Source organism: Labrus bergylta, chromosome 13 (assembly GCF_963930695.1).
Source record: "Labrus bergylta chromosome 13, fLabBer1.1, whole genome shotgun sequence".
NCBI classification, from domain to species: Eukaryota; Metazoa; Chordata; class Actinopteri; order Labriformes; family Labridae; genus Labrus; species Labrus bergylta.
In genome coordinates, this window is record NC_089207.1 from 11,945,711 (window position 1) to 11,971,818 (window position 26,108).

Sequence of the window (26,108 nt, forward strand, 5' to 3'; positions counted from 1 at the left end):
GGTGGATAGAGTTGGAAATCAGGGAGAAAGAGAGGCGGTCGGGAAAGGAGCCACATTGCGCACACTAACCCCTAGGCTACCGGCTCCCCAGGATCGTCTGTTTGAACCTGTTTAAATCAGCAGGAAAGTTTCACCTGATTCATAATTCATCTCCGCATAATGCAGAAGATGAGGCGCAAGCTGAAGATTTCCTCGTTCAAGTGCAGCTTGCATCAGTCAAATATTTCTACTTGAAGTACGATTCATCTCTGTCAGATTCAAATATATAATCGCTCTTCTTGTACGAGTTGACATCTCTTTCTCGCAGCTCGTCGTTACTCTCAGCAGAAGCAAACAGAACAAGTGTCCCAACAAGACTCTGCGTGCCCCACGTCCTCTCTGAACTCTCCACACATCCATCATGAACAGTACATTATGATGAACTGAGAAGGTCGGAGTCAAAGTGCTGTCTGGAAGTTATTACCGCTTTAAAGGTCGCTGTTGTTACAGCACGTCTACATTTGTCTGGGTGAAAAATATACACCGACTACAACTCTACTTTATTTTACTCTTTTGAATGTCCTTTAAATGTATTCATCAAATAAATGGAGCCAACCAGCAAAAGACTTATCACATATGAACCTACTGTACACTCGGAGAGATAATAAACATCATGAATCTTGAAACCAGATGAAAAAGAAAACAGCTGCAAATCAAGTCACCACAACAGAAGTGTTCTAGGTGTGCTCTCTGCTCAGTGCAACAGGTTTATTATTGACCTGAAGCAACTGCAAAGTGTTGCTGACCTGCTGCACCCCTTCTTTGTTTTGGACTTTGATGGACAGAAGGCTGAAGGTAACACTCACAACACAGGCTATAATTGTGGTTTATTAGAAGTCCTCTGTTTTTCTATTTTGACTGATCCACTTTTTTTGCTTTTGTTAAACATCCTTGTTGAATACAGAAGACAGATTTTTGAACTTTTAACCTGTGTTTCTCTTGCCTTGACTGTGGACGGCCCAACATAGGGAAGGCTGTGTCTCAGTGGAGTCGGTCATACCTCAACAGGAAGGTTGGAGGATTCAATCCCCAGCAGCTGCAGCCACATGTTGGGCAAGACACTCAACCTCAAGTTGCTCCCGCTGCTTCATCTGCTTCGTCTGAATGTGTATGAATGGGATTAGTTACTTCTGGTTGTCACTTTACAAAGCAGCCTCTACCATCAGTGTATGAATGTGTAGGTGTGACATGCGTTTTAGTAGTCAGAAGACTAGAAAATCTCAAGTCCGTTTACCATTTACTGCTTGGTGCACAACATGTTTTTTTTTAATTTGACCTTTTATTGCACTTTTCAGCCACCGTAGAGCGGTCATGTTTAATGCAGTCTCAGACATGTTGGTTAAAATGCTGTTTAACATTTAAAGATAGAAGTGTGGATGGAGCATTAGACTCTTGAGGTAAAGAAAACAGATACCCAACATGTTTTTGTGTGGAGGTAGAAACAGGCGTCAGAGAGTCAGAAAAACAGAAGCTTTGCTCGGGCTGTGCTGGTTGACAGAAGGGAAGCTCATTCAGAGAGGTATTTCCTGACTGTTGGGGTAATTAGGCCCATCAAGCCTCAGACTCGCAGGATAACAAAACCTAACTGTGGCTACACTAATTACACCCCGTAATCATGCCTCTCTCTCTTTGAAGGACTACAGGTCGCCAGCGTTTATTCACCAAATGAGTGAACAGGAAACCAGAGTCAGTGTTGTGTAATACCCCGGCCCATTAAGATGTGGAATTATATTGGAGACTATTATTGGATGAGAAGACATCTGCATTGGTAGCAATCGTCCGAGTAATGACATTTAGGGAGGGAGGCGGGGAAAGAAAAAACTATTACTCGATTATCTTTCTAAAACAAATCTGACTCCTGGTCTCTGGTGAACCAACCGGTCTCTGTGGAGGAAAGGTCAGGAAACACACACACACACACCATCCTCTACTGTTGCTTTGTTGACTTTTCGAGGTGAAGTCTTGGAAGGAATGCACGCGTGGGGTCAATTGTTTTCTCCTTTAGTGAAACATCAGGAAAAAGGCTCACAGGCTGGAGAAACCTGACGTACGGTTTGGCCTCTGTCGCTCAAACAAACCTCTGAACTCCTTCTCTAAATGTCAGTGTTTCACTTCATCATTCATCATCATTATGGTCATTACCTCATCTCTCCTCGAGGGCTGTTGGCGGGATACGCTCACTTCGTCTGAAGGATGATTCAAATCTGAGGTCAAAAACTAAACCTCCACCTGGGCTGTGTGCGTGTGTTCATGAGGAGAAGAACAACAGCTTTGAGAGGTCATGTTGTCACTAAAAACATCCAGAACTTGTAGTTCCATGAACTACTTTTCAAAGAACTTAAACATTGACGCTCCCTATTTTAAGAAACACTCTGAGAATGAGTTGGCTGTCAAATATACACGAGGAAGATCAGTCCTTAAAAAGGTGGATTCAGTAGAATTTCTTGTTGCAGTTTGTAAACACAACATTCAAACTGGGCCCCTCCTCATCACCCCCAGATGGGCACGCTGCCAGGAGCTACACTGCAAGCTACCGCGTGCTAGCACAAGCTAACCGCCGGTATTTGGTACCGGCTTGTCCGACAGACAGCAGACTAACTCCAAGGTTCCCCCTCGTCATTGAAGGTGCTCTATCTGCTTGGCTTTTGCCTCACTATGATTATATTTTCTCTCCTTTGCCGCTACGTCCACGTCCAATCGCTGAATTGTAACCACTCCTAAACTCACCTGCTGCGCTGTCATTGGCTGGAGGAAACACACCAGCTCCGCCCAGAAACGTCTCGATTCAACCAAAACATACCAGAACATAAAAATCGCGTCAGAGGACGTGGTCTCTGCAGACACAGTCACCACCACACATAGAAGTGATGATTCAGCTGCTTTACTTTTGTAAGTCAATCGATCCATCATCCATTTTCTTCCGCTTATCAGAGGTCGAGTCGCTGTGGCAGCAAGCGCAGTAACCTTTTCCAGCACTTCCTGCGGGCTTCAGAGGCATTCCCAGGCCAGACGGTATATATAATCTCTCCAGCGAACTCTGGGTGTACCCTGGGGTCTCCTCCGACTTTTGTATGAATCTATATTTAATTTTTCCCAAAAAATCGTTTCTGACTCTGTCTTTAAGTCAGAGGAGAGTTCATCTCTTTTTACAGATTCTACATAAAAATGTTGAATTTGTACATGGTGGTCTGGGGTTTCAGCATGAGAAGTGTTCTGTTTTTTCTTGTTAGTAGTAGCCTAGATTTGTAGTCCGAGGTGTATTAACCAATTGCACATCAGCAGATGTTGTAGCCAGTAATGGCGATTTGTCAACATCAGGGTTTTTGAGGTTTTGTCTTTAGAAAAAGCTTACAGAGTAAGTGAGGCAGACTTTTTTTTTGGTACAATCATTCTTTTTCCTCCTGATTTATCAAGACAATAATAGAGAGGGAGGCGTTCATTTCCATTCATTTGGTCTGAGGTAGCAGACATTTATCTCTGAGTCACAGAGGAATGCTGCTGGAGGAGAGATGGAGGGTGTTTGAGGCCAGAGCGGCTCGGTTTGACGAGGTGGTGTGTGAGAAAGAAGCAGGAAGGAAAGAGTGAGCGAGAGGCTCAGGGAGGAGGAAATCTGCTGAACAAATCAGTGCTGCATCTGTGCGACACACAAACTCAGATCACCACGCAGCAGGGAGCGGAACAACTTACAAACAGCAAAATGAAACATTTCACTGCAGTCAGTCTCAGCCTGTAGCCATGACAACGCGTCACGTCTCTGACCAGATGTGTTGTGTGTGAGCCAACACGAGTGCACCGTCAGCAAGAAAGCATCAGATTCTCATGTGACTGTGAGCTGGCCTGCTCCTCTAAACTCCTGCTGCTTTCACATGTGTATAGTACACAAAGTTAGACACACAAAAAAACCACAAATGGAGGAATTCACCATGAAGATGGCAGGGAAACTCTGGGAGAAAAGAGCCTCAATCCGGGAGGTACAATCATGTTTCAACAGTTACCAACCATTGTAAACAACATAACATACCTCAGTGACCTTTTTAAAAAAAAAATGTTTCCATCTTTAGGTTCATTACTCGGATATTATTTGCATTTAAAAAGTTTTAGGTGCATGTAATTTACTAAAACATTTGCAAAGTTTTATCCCATTTATTTGCAGATTGTGGATTTTGTGCGTTTGAACCATCTGAAATATGAATGTACAGTAAGAAGCAGAAAAAGCTTCCTTTGCATTCCCGTTGGTTTTGAGCCATTTAGAGCCTATAAGTGACCTTATATGGACGAGATGAACGACCTTAAGGTAAAATTAGAGCAAAGTTAATGCTACAATTAGCTCATGGTACCATTGTTCTTAGTTATCGTGGCTCAAGTTTTGGTTCTAATGGGATTTTTTTTGGTTCTTATTTGGACAGGCCATAGAGTGGAGAATGACAGGAAATGATGGGAGAAGAGAGTTAGGGAAATGACCTCTAACCGGTGCCACAGGTGCGTTTATAATGAACGGTAACTGTGATACAAGTTGTGATGCTACTTCTGGCTAGTGACAAATACATTGTACAGAGCCAAAACAACCTTCTTATCTAAATAAGGCACAGAAAATGATGAGCTAGACCACCGCTGTCAAACAGCTGACTCAAAGCTAAACTGTCCAGGAGACGGGAAGCCTGCCTGCTTACCCCATGAATCAACATTTATCAAAAGACTCACAAAAACCACAGAAGATGTGCTGTAAATGTGCTCCAAACCCTGGAAGTAGAAGTTTTTAGTGTCAGCGACAGGAGAGCTGCATTTCCACACCGACAGGTTAAAGCCTGCGATGTCTTTACCCAAAACACTGAAGTAATTAGATTTCAGAATATAACAAAATCTAAATATACAAATCCTCACATCACATGTTTGCACAACAAACAGCAACCCAGCAGTCACAAGTGGAAAAAACAAAGCATTGTTTATCAGTCGTCAAGGACGACAGCATTATCATATCTGTTCAAGCTGACCACAGTGTGCAAAAACCACATCCTGTGCATGATGTAAGACTCCTCACAGGACGGTTAGCAAACTCCAAATATCAGAGTGGGAAACATTAGTAACGGTGCGTTCACTGAGTATATGTCACAGGGGGAGTAACGCTGAGTAAACTTGGGCAGGACAAATCTGCTCTCTTATTCATGATATCACACTTAAACAATCTTCCATTGTTCATCACAGCCCCTTTTTCATACTTACTAAACTACTGAAATAATACTGAAATCAATGTTAAAACATCTATTGATGAACAGTATTTGAAGAGGGGGTTTGTAGAGGCCGACATGGAAAAAGTTCAAGCCGGACATTTGTGGCAGAAAATAAGTTGCAAACCCCAGCAGAAAGATTTCCCTGCCTTCAGTCTCACTTCCATTATTCTTAGAATACACGCACGCATACACACACACACACACACACACACACACACACACACACACACACACACACACACACACACACACACACGTCTATGTAACTATCTGGGTCTGAAATGGATTCTTATCTTTATAAATGTTCCACTTTAGCCCGGCCTGGTTTACCCGAGTTATTCAACAACCAAGCACATGGTTTCTGAACGACTTTCTGAATGACACAAAGTGCGTGCACGCTTGACAGCTCTCAAGACTCAACCTTTACTGCATGCATTTTTCCCTAAAACAACACTGAGTTGTAGACATTTAACCAACAATTCATGGTGAAGTGGTGAAGGTGACGGCCTTTAAAAGCTTTAATGGAATTTTCTGCAAACTTTCAAGATGCAGTTAAATATTCATGAACCCCCCCCCCCCACACAGATTTCCGTTCATACTCTGACAACATCTTTAAACTGATATGTATTTAGCTAAAATATAGTTTATGCATGAAACAAGGAAGCCTCTGAAAGCATGGGTCAGTTAAACTTACAACTAAAAGAGCAGAATTTGAGTCCCGTTTGGGACCAAAATCTTAAACTGAAACGTTTTTTTTTAATGCAGTTGGAGCAGGGGATGGAAGTAGTAGTTTTAATTTAAATCCAACCATATCTAATCCACACCTTCCACCCGTCCTTTTGCTTCTTCCCCTGTAAAGAATAAGTAATTTCATGCACAAAGATCCAGTTTTTGGATCCAGAGATGAGCACAAAGTAAAACCCAGTTGGCGGTGAGATGCAGTCCCAGGCCTTGTTCCAGGAGGAGGCCTCGGTTTCACAGCTTTGGTCTTTCCTAAAGATATTCACAGAGCTCTTTGAGTCTGGCTCCACACACCTTGGACCAAACTACCCTGGCAGACAACAGGAGCTGTTGCCCCTGACAACAGGGCACTTTACCATTAACCCCATTTCTCAGAGGCCATGTCAACAAACCTCTTACAACAAAAAAAACATCTTGATTCATTCTGATCTGTGCACAGCAAGATGTGTGTTGCATTTTCTACAACATGTTTGCATGTTTTTTTTTTTTGGCTAGCTGAAATTAGCATCCTAATCAACAGAACAGTTACTGTGATTTACTGGTGCAGCCTGATATGATAAATGTTTGCTATGGTTCTCAGTCATCCAGGTCTTGGTCATTCAAAGGTTCATCCAAAAGACAACTGGGCGGAGTTAAAGCCTCTAACCCCAAAGGCTTGTTCAGAAATCTTTTGGATGCAAGGTGAAACATCTACAGGGAATCTTCATCCACAGGCCATCGGGGTCAAACTTTGAACTTGAAAACTTTGAACTAAAACCCTCTTCTCTCCAGGTCGGCCCTCATGACCTTTTTTTGTCACTTTAGGCAGCAACAAAACATTAAAACAACAGCTCACAAATCAAAACAACAAACTAAAGGCCTCAGTCTGACAGTTCACAAAACAGGAAATGATGTCACTGAGGACAACAAAAAGTCCATGTTTGCCCTCCTTAATCTTAAAATCCTTCTCCTGAAAACTTCCAAGTCTTTGTTACAACCGTCAGTCCTCGATGATCTTGGATGACGTGCTGAAACACGGACTTGTAATCCTCTCCTTAGAGCGGTTAGTTTTTCAGCACTCCTCCAACAGTCTGACCGCTCGTCAGCGTATCAACATTTCTGTGTGTCAGGAGCTCGAACGCTCCGTCGTCAGATCTGTCGTCAACACGGCTTATAAGCTCCTCTCAGGATTCAATGTACGACTAAATTAGGACCTGACAGGGACAGGTGTCAGGTGGTCATTCTGTGTGTGTGTGTTTGTGTGCGTGTGTGTGTGTGTGTGTGTGTGTAAGGTGTGGTTGTCTGCCAAGCCCAGGAGGGATCTCTTTCAGCACAAATAGGTCAGTGTCTGTCTGTCTCTGTCCTTTTTGTTAAACAACACACACACTTTCTCCATTAACAACCAGCCACACACACGCACACACACACACTATTGACTCTGAGCTGTAATTACTGACTAATGAATAGGGTGATAAATGTGGGGCTGCAGCCAGCTGTCTGTCTAAAGCAGCACATCTTAAATTCAAAACTTTCTTTAAGTTACGGCCACACCGAAAATATGTATTTTTCATGTTTGGAGTGACTGGTTTCCTCCCCTTTTGTATGCATTTCTTTATAAGGGTGACAGTGTTACATCTGAATATTTTAAAAGTTTCCTGAGCCCCTCATTAAATAAACACACACACACACACACACACACACACACACACACACACACACAATGTACATATGGCAGCAGGGTAACTCTTAAAACCACACTACACATGTTTCCCAGAACATTTCACACAGACCGCACATCATTATGTGAAATAATGCTTTAATTTGAAACATTCCTCTTCAGTAGTTTCTCACACGTCTGAGACTTCATCAGAATATTTTATGGATGTCAGAGCGGATCCTCTCCAAAGTACAGGAGCCCCAAGCTGACATGCATCCATACATTTTGTTTTCCCGTGATAATAAGAAATGTCAGGGTGTTTTTCTTGAGATCTTGATGAATTAAGTCCTTTTCCCCAGATAACATCGCTGGCTGGAGAAAGCAAATTGCTGCGTTATCACAGGATAACTTGCCTTGTTATCCCGAGATAACGACATAAATAAGTCGTGATCTTAAAAAGCAAAATGAACCTTTATCTCAGGAAATAAGTCAAGATCTCGAGAAATATACAACAACTCATTATTGCAGGAAAACAGTAAAATAAAATATACTGTATGAAAGTATGTCCTCTCACAATACAAAAAACCGGCAACACAATTTATTCCAAATATTTACAGGTAATGAGAAAGACATGTGGTGCTTTTTAAATGATCTTTTATTTTAAAATATATTTTTGTTGTTGTACGCCTTTATTTTGAAAGGACAGTGGATAGAGTACGAAGAGAGTGGGGAATAACATGCGTGAAAGGTGCCGCTGGTCTGATTTGAACCCAGGCCATCCGCTTGGAGGTCTATAGCCTTCGTATATGGGGGGCCAGCCTTACCACTAGTCCATCTATGCCCCTCTTAACATTGTTTTTGTACATTTATTTGTACACTTTGTCAGGTCAAAAGGATTCCGTTCTTAGACTGACTGAAAATCGAAACAATAAGACAATAAATACACGACAAAATGTGACATTCCTGCGCATGTACCTGACAGGCCTGCATCAATCACCAGTGACATCCGGATGTGTGTGTGGGAAACACACCAATACACACAAACACAGCCTGCTGTTTCTACTGTTTAGACAAACAGGAGGACAATCCCTCCCTCCTGTCTGACTGCAGAGTTGCCACGAGAGCAGCGATCAATCACATTGAACAGTCAGTTTGGTGTCTTTCTGTTGTTGGTGTGCAGATCAATCATTCTGCAGTTTAGCCTGAAGTCAACACACCAGAGTCACACTGATTACACACTGAGAGATGAGCAAAAGTTAAAAAATAAACAAGGAGAAATCTAAAGTCATTCTCGACCCTCTGGAACAAAAAGAGGAATGCTGTAAATCAGAACAAGCATTACCATTAGTCCTGTATGGGCTGCTCTGAACTGCTCTAAGCTGCTCTAAACTTCTCAAGGCTGCTCTAAGCTGCTCTAGGCTGCTCCAGGCTTCTCTAAACTGCTCCAGACTGCTCCAGACTGCTCTAAGCTTCTCTAGGCTGCTCTAAGCTGCTCCAGACTGCTCTAAGCTCCTCTAAGATTCTCTAAACTGCTCCAGACTGCTCTAAACTGCTCTAAGCTTGTCTAGGCTGCTCCAGACTGCTCTAGGCTGCTCTAAGCATCTCTAGGCTGCTCTGAACTGCTCCAGACGGCTCTAAACTGCTCCAGGCTGCTCTAACCTTCTCTAGGCTGCTCTAAGCTGCTCCAGACTGCTCTAAGCTGGTCTAAGCTTCTCTAAACTGCTCTAAGCTGCTCCAGACTGCTCTAAGCTGGTCTAAGCTTCTCTAAGCTGCTCTAAACTGCTCCAGGCTGCTCTAACCTTCTCTAGGCTGCTCTAAGCTGCTCCAGACTGCTCTAAACTGCTCCAGGCTGCTCTAACCTTCTCTAGGCTGCTCTAAGCTGCTCCAGACTGCTCTAAACTGCTCCAGGCTGCTCTAAGCTAGTCTAAGCTGCTATAGGCTGCTTTAAACTTCTCTAAACTGCTCCAGACTGCTCTAAGCTGCTCTAGGCTTCTCTGGGCTGCTCCAGACTGCTCTATGCTTCTCTAAGCTGGTCTAAGCTGCTCTAAACGGCTCTAGTCTTCTCTAGGCTGCTCCAGGCTGCTCGACGATGCTCTAAGCTACTCTAGGCTGCTCTACTTTTTGTGGTTGATGTTGGATAACTTTGTGGTTTGTCTTGTGGTTGTTTTAAGATGTTTGTGTTGTTCATTGTGTTGTGGTGTTCAGTTGTGTTTTTTGTGGTTGAGTTTGGATAACTTTGTGGTATTGTTGTTAGTTTAGTTTGTTGTTTTTAGTTTGTGGTAATTTAGTGGTTTGTATTGGTCGTATCTGTTGTGGTTGTCAGTTGTTGGATGATGATTGTTTTGTTTGTCTTCATGTCGGGTAATCAAGTTTGTTTTGTTTGTTTTTTATGCTATTTGATTTCGTTGTTGTTGGGCGCTATTGTTTTTAGTTGATATAGTTCTTAATGGTTAGTTGTTTTTATATTTGTATTGCTACTCTGTTTTTGTTTGTTGTTGTTCTGTGTTCTTGGCGTTATCATGGTTCCTTGTCGTAGTTAAAAACTGTAGAGACATCATGCTGTTAATGATGTGTGTAGTTGCCTGAGTGTGTTTTTTCTTTCATCCTTCACAGAGTCCCAGTCCAGACAGTTGTTCATGACAACACTGTAAAATACCTAAAAATAGATTGCTCTAAGTTGTTGCACATTCTGAGTCAGCAGCTAGATATTCTGCAGATTTCAAACATTGTGTGACTCACAGGAAGTACTACGTGGAAACACAAAGCTAACACAAAGCTAACACACTGACTAATACGTGTAACACCCCGCTCGTCTAGACCGTTTATCTCGGCCATAATCATAAGGGGCTTTATAATAGTAGAGCCAGGTGTGTGTGTGTGTGTGTGTCATTGTAAATCCACGGTGATAAACGATGTGTCAATACAGGAAGCAGGGGAAGAAAGTGGGACGGACCGCATTGTGCCATAACCATCAAATGACTCTTTGCAGACTGAGCTATGGCACAGATTTTAGGGTGAACATTGTCTGGAAATGTCCCTTAAATAAATAGTTTTACAGCCCATGATGTAAAATAACCCTCTGATAGCTATAGCACATAAAGGTCTATTAATGAACTTACAGTATCTGTCGCGCTCTTTAAGTGGGAAACAAATGAAAGGACAAACAATCATTCACAAAAACATTTTATAGTAGAACAAGATGCTAGCTTCTTCAAGAGCTTTGAATTTACATTTGAGGTTTCACAAAGAAACATGGAGGTATACCAGACTACAGATGGAGCCACCTTAAATTCCCCGTGTGTCCGTGGTGGGGCCTTGACCGGTCCGTCCTGGCTCCGTGCTTGGACCTGGCAGAGTCTGTGACTGAAGTTAGCTGTAAATGGGGAGTGTACCTGACAAACAGAGTGTGAAAACAGAAGTGATGATGCAATCATGAGAAATACAAGTGATTTATTTTGGGGGTTTTCCTGCTTTATTTTAGAGATAGGACAGCGGATAGAGAGAGAGAGAGAGAGAGAGAGGAAGAGATAGAGAGAGAGAGCGAGAGAGAGAGAGAGAGAGTGGGGAATGACATGCCACAGGAGCCACAGGTCTCCTTTCCTGCAGATGAATCTGGTATGTAACTAAAGAAAACAGAGTGAAGTCTGGGAAACGAACAGATGTATAGTAAGTGTTGCGTTATCGCTTCAGTCCAAACATGAAGGACGGGCTGTGTGAATGTGGTTCAGTGAACGTTTCATCACAACAGATGCACAAAGTGACCACGGAGGAAATGAGAGGGACGCCGAGCGGTCAGGCATTCAGAGAAATTCCTCGGCTTTGAAGAAGTACGAGCTGCAGAAGAATTTACAAAACACAGTGACATGTTCAAAACACATTCTTCATACACTTCTACTCCTCTCTTTAAAGATCCTTTTACACTGATAATTTTAGGTCGAAAGATAATCTCTAGGATGATCAGTGATGTTCCCGGGGTCATTGAGGATTTTGGGTCTTTGAGCGTCACACCCACTTATCAAGGTGGCCCATACAGGGTTGATCAAGTCCTGAATTGCATCCCAGCAGAAGTAATCCACATGCCCGCCGTCTTTTCCCAAAGCATCATCGAGTGGCCTTTCTCTGCAGCTTCAGTGATGGTACGTATGCCCCCTCCTCTTCAAAGCTCCGGTAACTCAAAGACCCTGTCAGAGCTTTACAGAGAGAGCACGCAGGAAACCCCCGGCAGCCCACTTCAATCAGCTCACAGAGACCCCACCAGTCTCTGATTCTGCACTGCCCCACCAGCTCCTGGTACTTTACAAGCTTCCTCTCGTAAACCTCCTCCATGTGTTCATCCTGTTTTAAATACATCTGTATGTACATCTAAATGTTTGCATCTATGATTTAGGAGTTCGACAAAGTTGTCGGTTGCATCACAATATTCTCGTGCGCTCTCAATCAGGACGCTGATTTAATTTGTTGATTCAGAGACGAAGTCATGAGGATGATTGGTTGCTGGCTTGTAGCCACTTCTTGTTTAAGATGACCCGCCCATTTTAACAAACTGATTGCCTGAAGAAGGTCTAGTACCGAGATGTTGCAGTGAATGGGAGATTATCTTACAGTGTTTGATGGACACATTGCTCTCCGACATACCTGTCGTGTGGATTTTTTTCTATTTTGCATTAAGCAGACAAGACTAGTAATAGACAGATGGGCACTCAGATAGTGCCCATCTGAGTGCAGGAGAAAGACCACCACACGACTCTTAGCCTCCACCATTGGACTGTGTCGTCCCCTAAACCACCGCCGTCCTCATTCATACACGGCCTGTTCCGACCTAAACCTCAACAGCAAGGAAGTGTGGACAACAGGAACGTAAGGAATACAAAGGAGAAATCCTTCCTGCATATTATCCCATATTCTCTTTTCTAAAGCGGATCGAGATAACACTTGTTATGAATTTGCGCTTTACAAGTAATGATCGATTGATTGATTGATTGAAAAACTGTTTACAATGACGGTGGATGGATGTGCAGATGGTTGAAAATAATCTGGGAGAACTAGAGAAGAGCGTTCAAGAAGTGCATAACAATACTGAGTTATTTTTCCACCTCTGTGTTCGGTTCTTTTTTTCCCTTGTAATAATTGTGTTGCGTAAGCTGTTTTGTAACTGGGCAGATTTGAGGACACAAAATCAAATTAAATCAAATCAAATAGTATTCAAGAGAGAATGTTTGTCTGTTGTTGTCAGAGCATGTGTGTGTCATTAGACGACTCTCATGACAGGAGAACAAACAGTTACACAAGCAGTCATTGTCCACTGATGAAGGATGACATCATTTTCAAGGAAATATGATAAGATAAAATAAATCAGATGTACTAAAAATTCACCCGGGCCGACCGAAGCGATGACTTCCATGGGAATTATAGGACGGGTAATAATGTCCAGGGAAGTGTTTTTATGGACACTTGATGTCACCATGATATAATTAGTTCATGTTTGGGAAGACGAAGAAGAAGGCTCACATAAATATATCATAAAGTCTATCCTGTGTAAATGTGTCTCTGAGTCATGACTGTCTACAATGAGAAGCTCGAGTCCCGCTGGCTGTGTTGTTGTCAGAGCCGTGTTTACATGGACGGGAAGGCCGGCTCCTCCCCCATGCAATGTGAAGCTACAAGCTAACCAAAGAGCGCTAACATTAGCATGCTAACACAACAATGCAGGACACAGGCAATTTCAGCTCGAGCAAAGGACACACTTGCCCACCGCTTGCGCTGAATGGTGCTTAATTGTGGAGCGTTCTAATTGAAAAATCCTTCATGTGAGCTTGAGTGTAGAGGGGTTGGAGGTGTGTCTCTGGAGGAGAGCGGAGGCTTCAGTATGGAGGAGGCGTGGCCAAACAGCAGTTTCTTTTGGTTTCATGCTGGAGCTCAAGGGCGACAACTACTGGATCAAAAAGTCGCACGTTCTTCCTTCAAAATGTACAAAGCTACTCTGACAGTAACATTACAAACATTTACAAACACTTCAAGGAATGTTAACATAATTTTATTAAAATTTTGCACATTTCTTTAACTTTTTTTTTCACTTTAGATTAACACAATGTACAATTAAATAATACTAAAGAGATGTAAATGTTTGATTTTAACATCCTAATATACACATTTTAATGCCTACACATTTAAACCCAAAGTTTCACCAGGCAAACATGTGAGTCACTCGTGTTCCTCCCTACTCATCAGGAGAGCGAGGGGAGGAGGAGGAGAGGGTCAGCGAGTCAGAAGTGGGTTACTAAAATCAGAGACATCCCGCTATCAGGGATCAATGGAAGCTGATAGTTTCACAGGCGGCTCCATTGATCCTTTTCAGTTAATCATAGAGAGGCGTGAGCACGAAGAGTTACAACCAGAGTCGACACAGACACCCTATTGGACACACGTGGCAGCAAGTTGGCACAGAAAGGGAGATTTAATCTGATGGCACAGCTGGATGTCACTGAGCGGAAATAAAAAACGATAACATGATGTGCACACAAACATCTGTGTGCTCTAATAAAGGGGACCTCCTTTAACCTCTGCACATTCATCTGAACATTTGTCAGGAGCTGATACAACAAAAAGTTTTGGAATCCTTTCAGTAAATGTCTTCAGCTGGACGTAAGGAAACCGGCTGTAATGGCTGCAATGTGATGCTGCTCAAAGTGTCCCTAACAGGCTCAGACTGTTTGACAGGAAGGCTCCCTACAGCGACAGACCTTCATGTTAACGAGGAAGATGATGTTTTTAAACAGAGACAGCCACTACAATGTGCTCAAAGCCACCGCACTCCCTTTACAAAAACCTAAGCGTGCTTAGGCATGCTACAGATTGCCTAGTGTGAGTGCGCCCTCAGATTAAAATTCTGGGCCTGTTAATGACAAAAACCAGCCGTGTTATTGGACATACTTTGATGACATCACAGCAACCAGCATATTTTGCAGCCACCGGCAGAGAAATCCACTACAAACCTTTTTGTACCCACGATTTATGTAGTCTAAAAACATTTCAGAAAAGATGCCAATCATTAAGAACAGAGTCTCCTTACAGGCGCGACTAAACACTCGCTGACACACACAGTTTCTCTTGCAGACGCCGAGGCGAGCTTCAGAAAGCAGAGTGGGAAGTCCGGCAATGAAAGGAGATCCGAGATTCCTTACAAGACGGAGGCAAACCCGGGGCGTCAGAAGGTCCTGCAGAAAGGAAGGAAAGGGCTTGTGCATGTTGACATAGATGCTGGAGGAGACACACACACACACACGCGCACACACGCACACACACGCACACTGCAGGGGGTTGTGCAACAGCGGCTGCCTTTAAAGAGATCCTGCAGTCAGGTAGGAAATTCCCTGGTCACAGTCCCAGCATTCCTGAGGTGCAGAGTTATTACCGCTTGCCACATCCAAGTGTCGCACAGGTGGTGCGTTGGTGTCGCACCACCACGTGTGTGCGTGTGTGTGCGTGTGTGTGCGTGTGCGTGTGTGTGCGTCTCTCTCTCTCTGACAGACGATTAATGAGCAGGAAGTCCAAATAAGTGAGGAAGGTTCAAGCTCATGACCTTCCCTGTCCAAGTCAAGTTCCTCACAAGCCAAAACAGGACGAAGATGTCTGCATGTGTGCGTCAGCGGCCAAAAACAACAACAGGTCAGAGTGTGTGTTTGATCCCCCCATGAGGTCGGAGACGGGTTCCGGGCGTTCTAAGAGCCACTGTAGCTAGAAGTGTTCACTGTGTGTCATTTCACAGCGGAGAAACAGTCCCACTGCACAAGATCACAGGCTTCAGTCCGGCCCCTTTGTGCTGTTACGACTCCCCGAGGGACGCGGCAGCTAAACACCATTTACCTGTCACGCTAACACAGCGGCGTCACGTCACACCCTGCCTGTAAAATAATAAATATAACCGTCTGCATCCTTTACAGCTCAAAATGAGTCCTCAGACCTGATACAACTCCAATAAAGTGATGTGATCGGATACAGGAAGTGGATGGAAGTTTCAGCTCCAGCAGAGCCAATTAGGAGGATTTAAATGTGTTACATGAGCAGTGAGTGTGATTATGATGTTTGTGTGTGTGTGTGTGTGTGTGTGTGTGTGTGTGTGTGTGTGTGTGTGTGTGTGTGTGTGTGTGTGTGCTAGGCACTGGACAACATTGTAGATGTGAAGATCTGCTGCAGGATTTGGGGGATCTGCTTGGTGTCCATGGCAACGAAGGATCTGCCAGCTGGAAGGGTCTTCTGGAGTCTGAAAAATGGAAAAAAGGAAGAAAAAACGGTTTGACTGAACTTTAGCAAGAGAATCGTTTCCCTAAATATAAAAGACAGACTTGTGCTTGTTCGGTGTGTGAATCACTTCTAGAGGATGAAGAGTGAGTGAGTGAGTGTGTGTGTGTGTGTGTGTGTGTGTGTGTGTGTGTGTGTGTGTGTGTGTGTGTGTGTGTGTGTGTGTGTGTGTGTGTGTGTGTGTGTGTGTGTGAATGAATGTGCGGTCATTCACATGGTGGAGCGAGGACAACACAGCCTCTTCTTCTTCCTCTGATGGCACTCTTTCTTTTTCTTCTGCCCTCCCAAATGATCAGAAACATTCCTCTTCAACAGTTTGTACTCCAGAGAGATGAACAGTCATCAGGAATATAAAGAGCCTTTTTTAAAAGAGTCCGAACTTCAAATTACGTAACAGTTATGTTCGGCTTCTGAGGACCACCTCTTCCTAGCTTGCATGCTTCCATGACATGTGAGTGTTTTATTGTCATCCCTCTTTCCCCGCACCAAACCTTTGAGTCTGCAGTTAGGGGGGAATTTGGCTGTTTTTAGAGAATCTATTTTTAGATATTTTATGATCTGAATGACTTAAAGGTCCAGCATTTTTTTGTCCTCTAAAATGTGTTGTTTTTGTCACTGATTATTTTAAAGGTACTCTATTATGCTGATCTATTTAAAAATCAGAGGCAGAGGGCTCTGAAGGGCTTGTTCTGCAAATCACGAGAATCAACTGATCATTTTATGAGACGGCTTCCAGCCTCTAGGTAAGCTGTAGAAACCTCTTACATAGACTCTCTTCCACCAGCATCCCTCTCCTGGCAGCCCTGCAGCGTTTTCCAGAGAGCTGGCCAATCAGAAGAGAGTGGGCACATGGGTAGGCGGGGCTTAAAGGGACAACAGCTGAAACTGAATGTTCCAGTCAGAGGCTGACATTAGGGTTTTTACTGACGCCAGGTTACGAGGCAAGGTGAACATGAGGATAAATGGGATCGTTAAAGAGTTCATGTCCTGAAAAAAGCCGGAATTAAGAGCTCTTTGCATCTATCAGTATGTCAGGTGCTTTACTCCAACCTTTATTTGATCTCCACCCATCTTACCTTTCAGCCTGATCGCCGAGCGATCCGATAAAGATGGCAAAGGCGTTGACCTGCGGGTCGGACGTCAGGACTTGGGCGAAACGCTCGGGTCGGATGCCGTAGCGCTCCAGGTTGGCGTCGCTGAGCACCACCACAAAGTGCTCGTCTGCCTCTTCTCGCGCCAGCTCCTTGATGCTGGCGTCGGTGCCCTCCAGGGTGAAGTCGCCGCTCATGCAGAACTGAGCGTGTGCATGCATGTTCTGCAGTGGAAGAATAACGGACAGTCTGACTTCACTGACCTCTCTGTATCTCAGAGGGGGAGAAATGATTTGTGGTTTTTGAGCCTGCTGTGGCTGGAGATCCATACCTTGAGGACTTTGAGTCTCTGTTTGTTGTTTTTGGGGACTTTATCCGCTCTGACCAGCTCGATGTCGTAGCCGTCGCCTGAGTGTCCCACTATGTCATACTGCAAAGAGACAACAGGTAAATGAAACGGTATCAGACCAAATTAATACAAATGACAATGAAACATTTCAATGATTGCACAACAACACGTCTGTGTCGACCCCCTGTTGTGTCCTCATGAAGGACCTAGAATAGACCGTGGACTGAACTGACGCAAGTTGTGATTTTGCAGTGACGTCAGAACATAACTTATACCTGCATGTTAACCCTGTCATGCCAACATGCCTCCTATAGACAATCCATCACAGCTGGCTTACATAAGCCTGGATCAGCACTGAGGCGTCTACTGGGTTATTTCAGGGACTCAGGTATTACGTATGAGAACTATATCTAATGAGGACAGCTGTGACTGTGCTGGTCAGAGTGTGTGACTTTGTGTCTCTCGTCTGTTCTTATCGCTGTTGCTGGGTAGAACTGATGTTTCCTCAAAGGTTATTGGATCACAATCAGAGTCTTTTCTTTGGATGAGCCAAACTCTTTTTAAACCTCAAGGACAAACACTTTCATCCAAAAACATATAATCACACGAGTGAACTAAAAGTAAAGTTTTCCTCAACGACACAGATATAAAAGTCTTCTGTTCTATTTTTGTCTCGTCAACACGTCTTATGGCTCTTAAAAAAAAAAAAAACGGGCCATGAAACTGTAAAGTGACAAATTCTTAAGCCTCATGTTTCATCACTCCATCTGTATTTTACATGCACAGAAATCCTGAATAGATTTGACCTCAGACTAGTACAGCATGCCTTACACTGACACGCACACACATGCGCGCACACACAAACACAAACAATGTGACCTGTATGTAGCACACACACATACACACGTCTTATGAGTTATCAGATGCCTTTTTATGTAACGGCTGTTATGCAACGAGAGAAGTCATACTGACATGTGACGTACATGACATGTTCAGCAGCTATGATACACGTGTATGCGTGTGTGTGTGTGTGTCTGTGAGGCAGTGATATGTGATCAGTATTAGGTTGTGTTGTGTGTCACTGAGGGGCCAAGAAGTCTGTCTCCCTTTCTGTTTCTTTGAACAGTCCCTCTCCCCCCGACTCTCCGTCTCGTGTTCTCCATCGTTTTCATCATCCCCCTCTTCTTGCCAAAACTTGCTCCTCATTTTCTATTAATAATAATAACTGGCCAATGATATCTGTTTTCTTTGCATGCCCTTCTTTTAGAGGTCATCAGCAAAGTTACTGCTGTGACCTCCATGAGTTTTGTTAAGACCACACAGGTTGAGGTTAGGAGGGGTCATAGGTGGGTTTATTGACTCAGCAATTATGGAGATAAAGTCTCGTTCTGCCAAGTTGTGTGAAAAAGATTTTATCCATGAGAGAAAAGCTATGTTGGCTATAGTTTATTTTGTGGCTACTGAACGAAATACAAAGTGCTGTGACTGGAAACCTTATTAGAAGTTTTTCTCTTGAGTAAAATGGCTTAAAATCAAATTTTAATGCTTATTTATGATTGACAGCTGCAAGAGAAGGAACAGACGAATCAACACATTATGCTAACGTGATCTTTTTCTCGAACCACACTTTCCTCTTTAAGCATATTTCCCTTCCTCATCCGTCTTTCCACAGCCATCATTATACCTAAACTTGCATTTGCATGTAAACTGTTAAAAGCATATTTGCAGATATGTGATTGCCCCTAACCCTTCATCTAATTTCTTATCTAAATGGAAAGTGAATTATTTATGTCTATGGGTAATTTCACACCACAGAAGACAAAAATTACATGTGGAGTTCCCCAGGGCTCCATCCTGGGGCCGCTTTTGTTTCTAAAATGGTGGAACAGTGGAACATCTCCATGCTTGCACTGGCTCAGGTCATAGAAAACAACAAAATAAGTTTCCATAGCTACACAGCTGCTGGTTTATAAAGCGCTGAATGGTTTATGGTGGAAATAAATCAGATACCTTCTGATATATTAGGAACAATCAGGTGGTCTGGTACAAGACCACTCTCTGTCTACAGAGTCAGAACCAAACATGGAGAAGCAGTGTTTAGTTTCTATTCTCCGTATATCCGGAACAAACTCGAATTAAACTGCAGGTCAGCTGAATCTCTCAGTTCTTTAAATTCAAGGTTGAAGAAGTGTGTTTGTTCTAATAACTTTTAAATTAATTTGTATTAAAGTTTCTTTTCTCTTTGTCTGGATGCTTTCGATGTCTCGTAGGAAGCCCTTTAAATTGCCTTGTTGCTGAAACTTGCAACATAAATTAAAGTCGCCCTGCCTTGCGTTGATGTTTGCTGTGACCTTCTCACCTTAAACTTGTGCTCGTAGTTCTCCAGAGCCTCCATGACCATACACACAGCCTCCATGGAGCGCTCCAGCCGGCCGTCCACGCCGTTGAAACGGTACATGCTGCCCGACACGTCGGCTAACACTCGAAGACGCTTCGGCTTCTGCTGAGGACTGCCCAGCTGCAGAGTACACAGAAAAAACATGCACCATATTCATCATTAAGGTAATCATCTAAAAACAACACCTGCTTTGGAAAGTGTTTTTGTTGAACCTGGTGAAGCTTTCTTAAAATAATGATCAACACAAGGCCAACATCTCTACACTGGCTGCCATTACATCAATGCAGACCTTCAGGCCAGACCAAAACTATGCAACACTTGGACAACATGTATATTATGGTTGGTGTGTGTTTGCATAAAACTGTGGGAACTATCTCTCTGCTGCGTCGTGAGTATACATGGCAGAATGAAGAAATGTGTAAAAAAAAAAAAAACTGACTGTGAGCAGAAACACGGGGTGCAAAAATAATCTCACACGCACCATCGGAATGTATCGTCTGACAGATAAAGGTCAAAATTATGTGTGTGAGTCTGGGAGTGTGTGTGTTTAAAGGTGTGGCTTGGGTTAGTTAAACACACACACACACACACCTCTGGGTCCAGCTCTCCTCGCCGTTTATATATAGCCTTCTCTCCAGTCAGACCGTCGATGATTTTAGCATCATCCAAATCTCCCAGAGCCTGGTTCTTCAGCCACTGACGCTCCTTCCCTTTAGCCTGAAACACACACAAACACACACACACACACACACGAACACACAAGTTTGATGTTATGCACCAATCAAACAAAAATATTAAACACATTTCATAATCTGTCTGCGGAGGATGATTTTGGTGGGACGCTCAGGAAGGACAGATTGTGAAATGAGGTGATAACTCCAGACAGCTGTAATTCAAACTAACATATTACACACAAGAAGACAGATTCAAAGTTTATACAGAATACATACACAGTTATAAAGGAGTTGATCGCACACTGCACAAACAAAGGTGGATAAAATGTATTTTTTTCAACTACAAACACCCACATCTGAAGGCACGTTTGAGGCTCAGAACTCAAACAGAAAATTACAGGAAGGAATTTAATCTACACTACGACGACAGAGACCAAAGACAAGTTCCGCACAAACACTACATCACAAGTACACAACACAAAGACATTTCGTCAGAGATTGCAGGTGAGGTTACAAGAATATGCTAGATTGGAGAGGAAACAATCATGACCGCTCCATAAAAGAGGTTTATCACAGCAGCAATTACAGCAACATTACTAGAGGTGGGGAAGATTCGATTTATGTAAAAATCAAAGTTCTCATCTTGTGAGATTTTAAATAGATTCATAACTTTCAAAAATCAGTCACTCCCTGCTAAGTGCTAATGCTAGCTCTTTAACTCAGTAGACTGCCAAATGGAGGAGCAAGAAATTCAGCCAGTCTCACAGATGACTGGAGTAGATCCTGAAGTATGGACTAATTAAAGAATAGACTTTGAATCATGAATCCAGAATCGTCTTGAATTGAAAATACTGTAGATTCTCAATTGAATCGTGAGACACCCAAAGATTCCCAGCCCTAAACAGTACGGCAGCTTTCAGTGGCAGCTCCCACTTTCTTTGACATAGCATCCGGTGTTTCCACGGCAACAATAAACATGTCGTGTCTGTCATGGCTGCTGCCGCGACGAGACACTTCCTGTTAACATCTATAAAAATGAAGGATTTCTCTGGCTTTGGTAACTGTTGGAAATATTTGAGGTGCTGTAAGTACTCGTTTTTAATTCATTTAGATATTTTAGGGTAAACATTTTACATATTGTATGTTTAAAAAGTCTTGTGCGTTAGGGAGAGAGGAGAAGGACGGTGCCTCTCTCCTGTCCTCAGTTCACTCCCTAAAGAAAGGAGAGCGTCTTCACAGAACAGAAGGTTAACAAAGGAAGGAACACGATCTGCTCCGACACACCCTCCTCGGGTCAGCCTTCACAAAGGTCTGCAGTGTTGATATTCAGCCTCGAGTTTTTGACATAACACATGACGTGTGTGTCCACAGCCTCATGACTAAACGTCTCTGGTAAGATGTGAACAACAATGCTTGTCACTTGTTTGGAGATTGATACGTTGGTGAAAGTGCACTCGGTGTTCACAGAGCTTTAGATGTTCACAACAGATTTCCCCACAGGACGACACGTGTTGGTGTGTAAGATACTTTGTGTCACACCCTTTTCCCATGACTGCAGCAAATATAGAAACATTAAGAGTTCAAATGGAAGGATTCGGAAGTGTTTATCAAGTTTGTGGAAATTTTCCTAGAGTGCACGTGCAATAATCCAGCATTTTATCTTACCCTCTTTGCAAACTGAGACATCCTGATGCAGGTAGACACCATTGTCCACATAGATTCCTGCCATGATTCACAACCTAAACTGGGTCAGATTTCCCTTCCCTAAGTGAACATTTGACTGGTTAGCCTTAAGCAGAGCTGTTCAGTAGTACTTACATAATTACATGAATGTTACATAATATTTGAATTTGAAGCCTTTCTTACAGATTCAGTTTTAATGACTGATTTGACGGTTATAATGAATTTAAAGCTTTAAAGACACCCAACATCTCTCCGGGAAGACAACAAATGACGTATTTAACTCAAATTCACAGGTCGGCTGATGTTTCTCGAGTCCTTTTTGTCATTTTAAAAAAGATGCGGAAGTTGCGTTTATGTCTCGTACAGCGCTGTATAAAAGTTACTAAAGTGCAAATCTATTTCACAGGAGAGTGGGTAGGAGAGGAATGAGTCCATCACAATTTCCATACAAACTCCATACACACTGTTTATGGAGCAACCACTGCTTGACAAGGAAAGTCCACCAAAAATATTGCATTAATTTGTAGACCTAGAGCGAATCTTTTATTAGATAACTGTCATTAAAAAAAGAACAGACTCTCTCTGCTCCCACGAGATGTGTCTGTGTGTAAGCTTTCCTGAGAACTCCTGGCAGGTCAGGACGCCTCTGCCAAAGATATGGCTTCATTTTTTGGTAGATTTAAATATACAGTGCATTAAATGTAGGAGAGACTATACGACACAAGGATTATTTTGGCCAGTTAGGACTGATTTGATACTCGGAGACGTTTGATAATAACAGGCCCATGTGGTAATATCTGGCATGCAGGTCCATTGTTGAGAGATGAACAGAGGGGTTTTCCTCAGGGAGACTCAGGCGGGTGGAAACAATACAGTATCAGTTTATTGAAAGCATGCCAGCTAGTGTAAGGAGTGTGTGTGTGTGTGTGTGTGTGTGTGTGTGTGTGTGTGTGTGTGTGTGTGTGTGTGTGTGTGTGTGTGTGTGTGTGTGTGTGCGGTTCCTTCAATCACTCCTTAGGTATGATAAAAATAACCTGACTTCATAGCGACACTGGTGGCCTGCGGGGATCTCCATCGTCGATTCAGCGGGGAAAGAAGCCCGGGGGCCACAAGGGCACATACAAACAATAACCAACGTTCAGACTCGGCTGCAAACAGCTGGATGTAAAACACAAAAACACACACACAAACATCCACCCACCTCAACGTTTACAAACAGAGCTTCACACCTGGACAGGAGAGCCCGGCTCAGCGTCTCTGCTCTGTAATCATTGGAACGTGCTGCACGTTTCTCCTCTCATTACACACAACAAACACACGCCTACGCACACGCAAACATGCATACACACACACACTCAAACACGCATACACATACGCACACACAGAGGGCAGCACACATGAATGTAAGTGACACACATCTCCGCTCGTAAGCTCAAACAAAAGGAGGAAAGTTGAAACCAAAACATTGGAATACTGAACATATAACATCCTGGATTTTCAGCCACCGCTCGCTGAACTTTAGGTTTTCACTCGACCAATCAGGAAGCTCCTTCAGGACAACGCCCACTCCTTCCTGTCCAAGCGTCATATCATCATGCACACTGTATGAGGTCATCATGTCATGTACTTCCCATACTTTAGTTTTCTTGCTGGCTGAGGTCATCTGGACTGTGCACCTTTTTTTTTTTTTTCCTTCCTCCATCCAAAGTCGGGTTGTATGATATGTCAGTTTTCATATCGCAAGTGCGTTGTGCGCATGACTGGACGTGTGATGCCACGTGCGATGTGATCTGGTGCATGTCATGCTGCCATTTTTTCTTGTTGCTTGATGCAAACAAAAACAACCAGTTTTCTCGTCTTTCATAAATTATCTTCAATCACAGTCTGTCTGATTTCACCGTCAGGTCACAGAACTGACCGTGAATGCAGAGTCTGTGTCTCCCTGCATGTTAAATACAGACATACTGTACAGCACAGTACTAATGGGCTATCATTTCGGGTATATTGTTTTTATTTAAGGGTCTAACCGACCACCAGTCGCTCACAGCTATGACAGTAAAAACTAAAAGTAAAGTGCATTAAGAAACTTGAACTTTAACAGAATTTTAAAAAGCTAATACTGAAAGGATTGTGAGGAACATTTTGAAGGAATTCAACAATTTCTCCAAACTTCATTGACTTATTTTCCACTTACTCCTGCAGGGAATTTAACTTTTGTGCTTCAGCGAATTTCAACAGTGCTTAAAGAATGCATGAATGAAAATAAGTCATGGTTAAAATAAAGAACTAGGTGAAATGGAGTGGTGTGACGCTGACCTGTAAATTGTCCAGGATGATTCGTAGAGACTGAACTTGTCTTCGGACTGCGCTGGAGAATCGCTCGTAGGTTGAGGCATCGTACTCGCTCATATCAATCTCCCTTAACCTAAGAAGGAAAGGGAGAGAGAAACAGAGAAAGAGGAGATACATGACTTTATCTGATACTTCTTAGGCAAACAAGTAATTTAATCAAAACTAAAAGAATTTGGGATTATCCCAAAACAAAGCCCAGGACTTCCCCCCCAAACATTTATTGCAAGAACTACGTGTGCTACTGCAAACATGATCTATGTCTTACTTTTTCTTGTCCTGCTTTTGCAAAAGAATTGCGATTTTTAATTTCACAGCAGGTTAGTTTGTGGGTCATGAAAACACTGGCCTGATTCAGAGAGGCAGAATGACGTCATTTTAGCTCTAGACACCTGTGATGAACTGACACAGGGGTCAGTGTTGTTAAATCTGGTGTGTGTGTGTGTGTGTGTGTGTGTGTGTGTGTGTGTGTTCCCTCTAAAACACACCTGTGCACATGAAAAGACAGGTGGGCTGTGACCACCATGTCGAGTTTATCCTTTTAATCCCACCATGCAGGTACTTTACACACACACACACAATCCTCCTCCTGTGCACTGAAGAGTGTGAGTGCGTGTGTGTGTGTGTGTGTGTGTGTGTGTGTGTGTGTGTGTGTGTGTGTTTGTGTGTGTGTGTGTGTAATGAAAGGATTGAGAGAATTGGTGGTATTCTCTGTCAGTTGTTTGAGTCTTTTGGTGACAATCAGACCATAACACCACAGAGATACAGAACAGGGACTTCAAAACAGACTTAATGTGTCACAGCTTGCAACAAATATGTGTGTGTGTGTGTGTGTGTGTGTGTGTGTGTGTTGCAGAAGCAGTGTCAGACGTGTGTTTTGTGAAGACTGCATGAGCATCAGCCATGCAATCAATTAGACAACATATGCACCTTAACACACACCCACATTCTCTCCCTCAGATGACTTCTTCAAACACATGATATAACAAAACTTTCAGACAAAATAAAAAAAATAAAAAAAACATCTATTGTTTGATATCATGCTACATGGTTTATTTGGTCTGGTCCCTAATCACACTATCTATGGCAATGTTCCTCCTTTCATTTTTCTGCAAGGCACCATGCAGGCAAGAAATGTACAAGGAAACAGAAACAAGTATGAACAGGATTACACTGAACCAGGTCATTCAGTATACAGCTCTGGGAAACATTAAGAGACCAGGGCAAAGAAAATGTTTTTCTCAGGTTTCAACTATTTCCACGTTTTTGTAAATGCACTACAACGCAGATTTGGTTGATGTTCGTCAAGCCTCTCTCCTGTTTACAGCTTGTTCCAAACGCTGCAGTCAGAGGCGCTGCTTGTCAACAGGCAAGGCAGAGAGCTGACAAATTTTAAACCAAAGCAGCGACCCGTAATGTGCAAGATTTTGCAATGACAGTAGGAAAACTCCCTAAGGGGGGCCCCATCGGACAGTACGCACTCTCATTGTCCTGCTGAACGCTGGTGGAGGCCCCCCCAATTGACTTTTGCCTCTGGCCCGAACGGACTCTAGAATCGCCACTGGCTTCAGATTAAGGATTGATTTGAAGATTTCATTACTGACATGTACATCTGTAAACGG

At 43.1% G+C, this 26,108-nt stretch overlaps 1 protein-coding gene across 1 annotated transcript in view; it reads right to left on the reverse strand.

Annotated features, from left to right (window-relative positions):
* Nucleotides 1-13,662: 13,662 nt before the first annotated feature.
* vwa8 (von Willebrand factor A domain containing 8) overlaps nt 13,663-26,108 on the reverse strand; it is a 73,574-nt gene continuing 61,128 nt past the window's right edge. The window contains exons 40-45 of the mRNA XM_065961912.1: nt 24,454-24,562; nt 20,372-20,497; nt 19,742-19,900; nt 17,365-17,463; nt 17,019-17,257; nt 13,663-15,904 (exon numbers count right to left, since the gene is read on the reverse strand). Coding sequence (XP_065817984.1) covers nt 15,796-15,904; nt 17,019-17,257; nt 17,365-17,463; nt 19,742-19,900; nt 20,372-20,497; nt 24,454-24,562 — 841 coding nt within the window. The 3' untranslated portion in view covers nt 13,663-15,795. The remainder of the gene's footprint in view (nt 15,905-17,018; nt 17,258-17,364; nt 17,464-19,741; nt 19,901-20,371; nt 20,498-24,453; nt 24,563-26,108) is intronic.